The sequence below is a fragment of the Centruroides sculpturatus genome, unplaced genomic scaffold (assembly GCF_000671375.1).
Source record: "Centruroides sculpturatus isolate CEXI.00-Female unplaced genomic scaffold, Cexi_2.0 scaffold735, whole genome shotgun sequence".
NCBI lineage: Eukaryota > Metazoa > Arthropoda > Arachnida > Scorpiones > Buthidae > Centruroides > Centruroides sculpturatus.
The window spans coordinates 200722-205183 of NW_019385007.1; the positions used below are offsets into that span (position 1 = coordinate 200722).

At 26.9% G+C, this 4462-nt stretch overlaps 1 protein-coding gene across 1 annotated transcript in view; it reads left to right on the forward strand.

Moving 5' to 3' along the window:
- Nucleotides 1-3487, forward strand: part of LOC111633315 (Krueppel-like factor 4) — a 13376-nt gene extending 9889 nt beyond the window's left edge. Inside the window, exon 2 of the mRNA XM_023377859.1 lies at nucleotides 2222-3487. Coding sequence (XP_023233627.1) covers nucleotides 2222-3037 — 816 coding nt within the window. The 3' untranslated portion in view covers nucleotides 3038-3487. The remainder of the gene's footprint in view (nucleotides 1-2221) is intronic.
- The last annotated feature ends 975 nt before the right edge of the window (nucleotides 3488-4462 follow it).

Genomic DNA, 4462 nt, shown 5'->3' on the forward strand with positions numbered 1-4462 from the left:
GTGGAAAGGATGCGGCTGGAAATTTCTATATATATATAAATACATTTTTTAAATATTTAAATTAATATTTTAAATATATTTAAGTTATTAGTTTGAATATTAAATTGTATTTTTAGAGGAGAGAAACATTTGTTTTGTTGCTCTGAATCATTTATGACAAGCTTAGTTATGCTCTAAAAATTATCATTATTAATTTTTTTTAGTAATAAATAAGATAAAATGTGCAAAATGAGATTTGTTAATTCTTTAAAAGGTTCTCACGAGATTATTTTATAAAATAGAATAAACTTTTATCAATAGGATAAGTCTTTTAGATAAACTTTTCATCGACTACTGATTTGTGAGAAAGCAACAGATGTATTTTTTTTAATAGTAGAGAAAAAACTGTTGAATGGAAAAGTGGAACAATTCATTCTAAAGAAAAAATAGAGAAAAAACTATATCAATTTATGATTTTTATTGTTAATGTTATCGAAAAATATAGATACGAATCTCTAAAGTGAAGAGAAAAAACTGAATCCTTCTATGATTGAACTCATTCTCATTGATGACCTATTCTCCTAATTTTCAATTATTATTTTTTTTATTTCTTAATTACTTTCTACTAAATGGTATTAAAATATGTTTCTTAAATTTACAGACTACTATGTTAATTTTAATTTATAAATTGTAAGAATAATTTAATTTAAAAATTTTTCATGATTCATGGAAATATTTTATTTAAATTTTAAAAATGATCTGTAATGATAAATTTCAAAAAAGCAATATATAAATAAATAATTCTTTTATAAATTTGACTTTATGTTTTAAATTACAATTCATTTTTAAAAACTGTAAAATAATTTTATATTTATTCTTTTATATAACTTTATAATTATTTTAATTTATTTTTTATATATAAATATGTTAATCCAATTTTTAGATTTTTACCTTCTTTACTCTTAAGAAAATAAAATAAAATTTTCCTACTATTTTTATGAGTTAAGCATTATAATTCACTTTAAACAATGAAAATATATTTTTTTAAATAAATAATTTATGTGAATTCATCTTAATAGATATAAATTTTACTTGTTTTTCTAACAGATTTCTATATGAATCTATGAATTATTTTCCTCTACACTTGCTTTAGGATAAATTATTTCTATAAAATTCTCTTCAAAGTTAACCTAATTTTTCTCTATCTTAATTATCTTACATTTTGATCTATTAAGGATAAAATATATATCCTGAATGTCTTTCTATTATACAAATATAGATTTTAAAAAATTTCCCTAAAAATATAAATATACGCATTAAAAGCAGGAAATCATTCTGTAGTTGTATACAGTTGTATGGGTACTAAAGTAAATATATACATACAGATGTACTTGAAATATTCAGTAAATATATGATTTTATATTTTAAATGTAACTCTTAAGTAAAGTAAACTACAATTGAAAACCTTGGAATAAAAAAACAAATAAAGTATCATTATAATTCATAGACATTTCTCTTCATATAGATTTGCCAAGGACTAATTAACTTTCTACCAGCATTTCTGATATGTCCTCACTCAAACAGATGGTTTTGTCTGTTTGTCTATCTACAAAACAGTCTGACCTTGATAACAGGTTGTCAAGATGACGCCATTTCCTGTGGTGTGATCCTAGTTCAACACATTAAATATTTTTTAATGGAGATTCTGAATAATAATATGTTTTTTCGCAACTTCTAGAAATAAAACTAAAATATTTCCTGTCAAATTAAAAGTTTATTCTAGTGTGAAAATCTGTACTATTTTTATAAGAACGTGTCGTTTAAAAAAAGGGAATATAAATATTTATTATGCGTTACTACTTGTACAAGATATGATGAATAGTACAGTACATCTATATCTAGTATAAAATTTGTTTTAAGTGTAAAACTATTTTTACTAATTTGACAGGATTCGTATAACAAATAACTCGACATAATTTTCTTTTATTATGCAAATTCCTTTATTGTATTTATATCTATGTAACTCCACTTAAATATAGTAATAACTATAGTTATTCTGCAATTCAGATATAATTATATGTATAAATTTATATTGTAATGATTGGCATAGATCCAACGCTTTACATATTCTTCTTCTCCCATCCCCCTTTTTAATTACAGTTGTTTAAAATATCAATAGTTTTTATTTAAAAATATGTTGTAGAGTACCGTTTTTTAATTTTTAAATATTACTTTTATTTAGATGTGGCAAGATATAGAGAGTGTTTTATTGGCGGAAGTGCACCCAACTGAAAATGCCCAAAAATCTCAGCCCGGTTCTCAAGAAATTTCTAACAGACGTCCATTGGTTCCTGTCACTTCTGCTCTGGTCGTGGGTCAGACAGTAGTCCAACAACCATCACCGTTCAGATACGAAGATCTTGATCTATTTCTCAATTCCGACACCACCAGTTTATATAGCGACGAAGGATCAGGCCAGGCAATCAACAAAACATCGTCTCAACGTCTGCCGTCCTGTGCCCAAACAGGGAGCATAACATGGAATACATATACATCCTCGGTATGCAATCAGATGTCACCACCAGCTTCTCCAGAAACTCTGGTACAGCAGAATTCTCCGTCCCAACCCACAACTGGTGTATCAACAGTTTTGAGAGTAGTCACTCCTCCTTCATCACCCCACCTTGCAGAAGCCCTATCGACGAGAAGCACACGAGTTTCTTACGCAGCCACCACCTCACCTGCCGAAAAACCGAAAAGACCAAGGAGGAATTTGACCAGAAGGAAAGTGACTGTGCACACCTGCACTCATCCAGGTTGCAGCAAGACGTATACAAAGAGTTCTCATCTGAAGGCTCATCTGAGAACCCACACCGGAGAGAAACCATATCAATGTACGTGGAAAGGATGCGGCTGGAAATTTGCTAGATCTGACGAACTAACACGACATTATCGAAAACATACGGGTGATAGGCCATTTCAGTGCAGATTATGCGAAAGAGCCTTTTCTAGATCGGACCACCTATCGTTGCACATGAAACGCCATTCTTCTTTGTGATTTCCATCATCTCTATTCAAAAAAGGGACCAATTTTTCATAAATTCTAACTTCTGCATCTTGTAAATTGCAAAAAATAATAATAATTAACAGTAATAATAATATTAATGATGATATAAAAAAAAGTTATTCGGATATTAAAATGGCAATACTTCGGTTAATTGATGTCATAGAACATTTTAATCTGAAGATTAAATTCGAGTTGGACACTCGAACTGCACTTCGGACTGACATTTTTTTTAATTTTTATTATTTTTTCTTAGCGAATTATTAAAAAGGAAAGAAAAAAAAATAGAAATTTTATTTTTTTATCACGTCATATATTTTATTGTATAGTCAAATTATAATATTATTTTTATTTTTGTCGCTAAATTATACATTGCATACTTATTTCTGTAAAATATATTTTATGTAATTTTTTTTTTGTACAATGCATCATAATTTGCATAAAGTTTATGGATAAGCATTTTATATTAATTGTTGTGAGTTATTTAATAAATAAATATATATAAATATATTTATTTATTTAATCATACAAAATAAATAAAATAAATACAACAACACCAAATAATTANTACTTCGAAAATGAATACATTATCAGCTCTTTTCCTGACGATGATAAAACTGTAGAATAAATTACACTTCGTAATTTATAAACGGAAAATGCTTTCAAGAAAATTAAACATGAATATATAAATAATTTCCGAAGTTTTAATTTAAAAATATATTTTTAAAAAAATCTGGATAAACTAGCCCTTGTACCAGTAATAACCTGTAGTATTTGCATACAAAAGAAGGCTTACTTAAAACTACATTTAGGACATAATGCTTCGAGAAATTTGAATATTATAACGACCTAAAAGAGCTTTAATCGTCTATATGTAAATATTCGAATCTATTATAAATGCTTTGCTTTTTTATGATTTTATTTTAACTATTTACTTAAAATAATGATTTTTTTTCTTTTAACAAATTTTATTCTAAAATTAATTCTAAAAATGTTTTATTTTATCTTCCAAAATAAATATTTTACTATAATTTATCATTGCATTGAAATTTTTCTTTACTTATAATAATGCGATAAAGAAAATAGAGATAAATATATTATTTTGAAATTTTATTATAATATTTGTACACCAGACTTGCTAATCCGGCCTCTCAATTGTCCGGTATACCCCCATCAAAATATCTTTCTCTTATTCACGTTTATTATTTTTTAAAACGCTTTAGTATACTGTACTTGTAACATTAATAAATAAATAATCCCTGTGTGTAATTTAACAATAACAAAATACAGCTCCAAAAAAGAACCAGAAACGGAAGGGCGACGAGCCATTTCATTTATTAGTCTTACACACTCAGTTATCTGTCACTCTCACTAATCCGGAATTCCTGTGCGCGAGGAATGGTCGGATTAGCAAGAGCC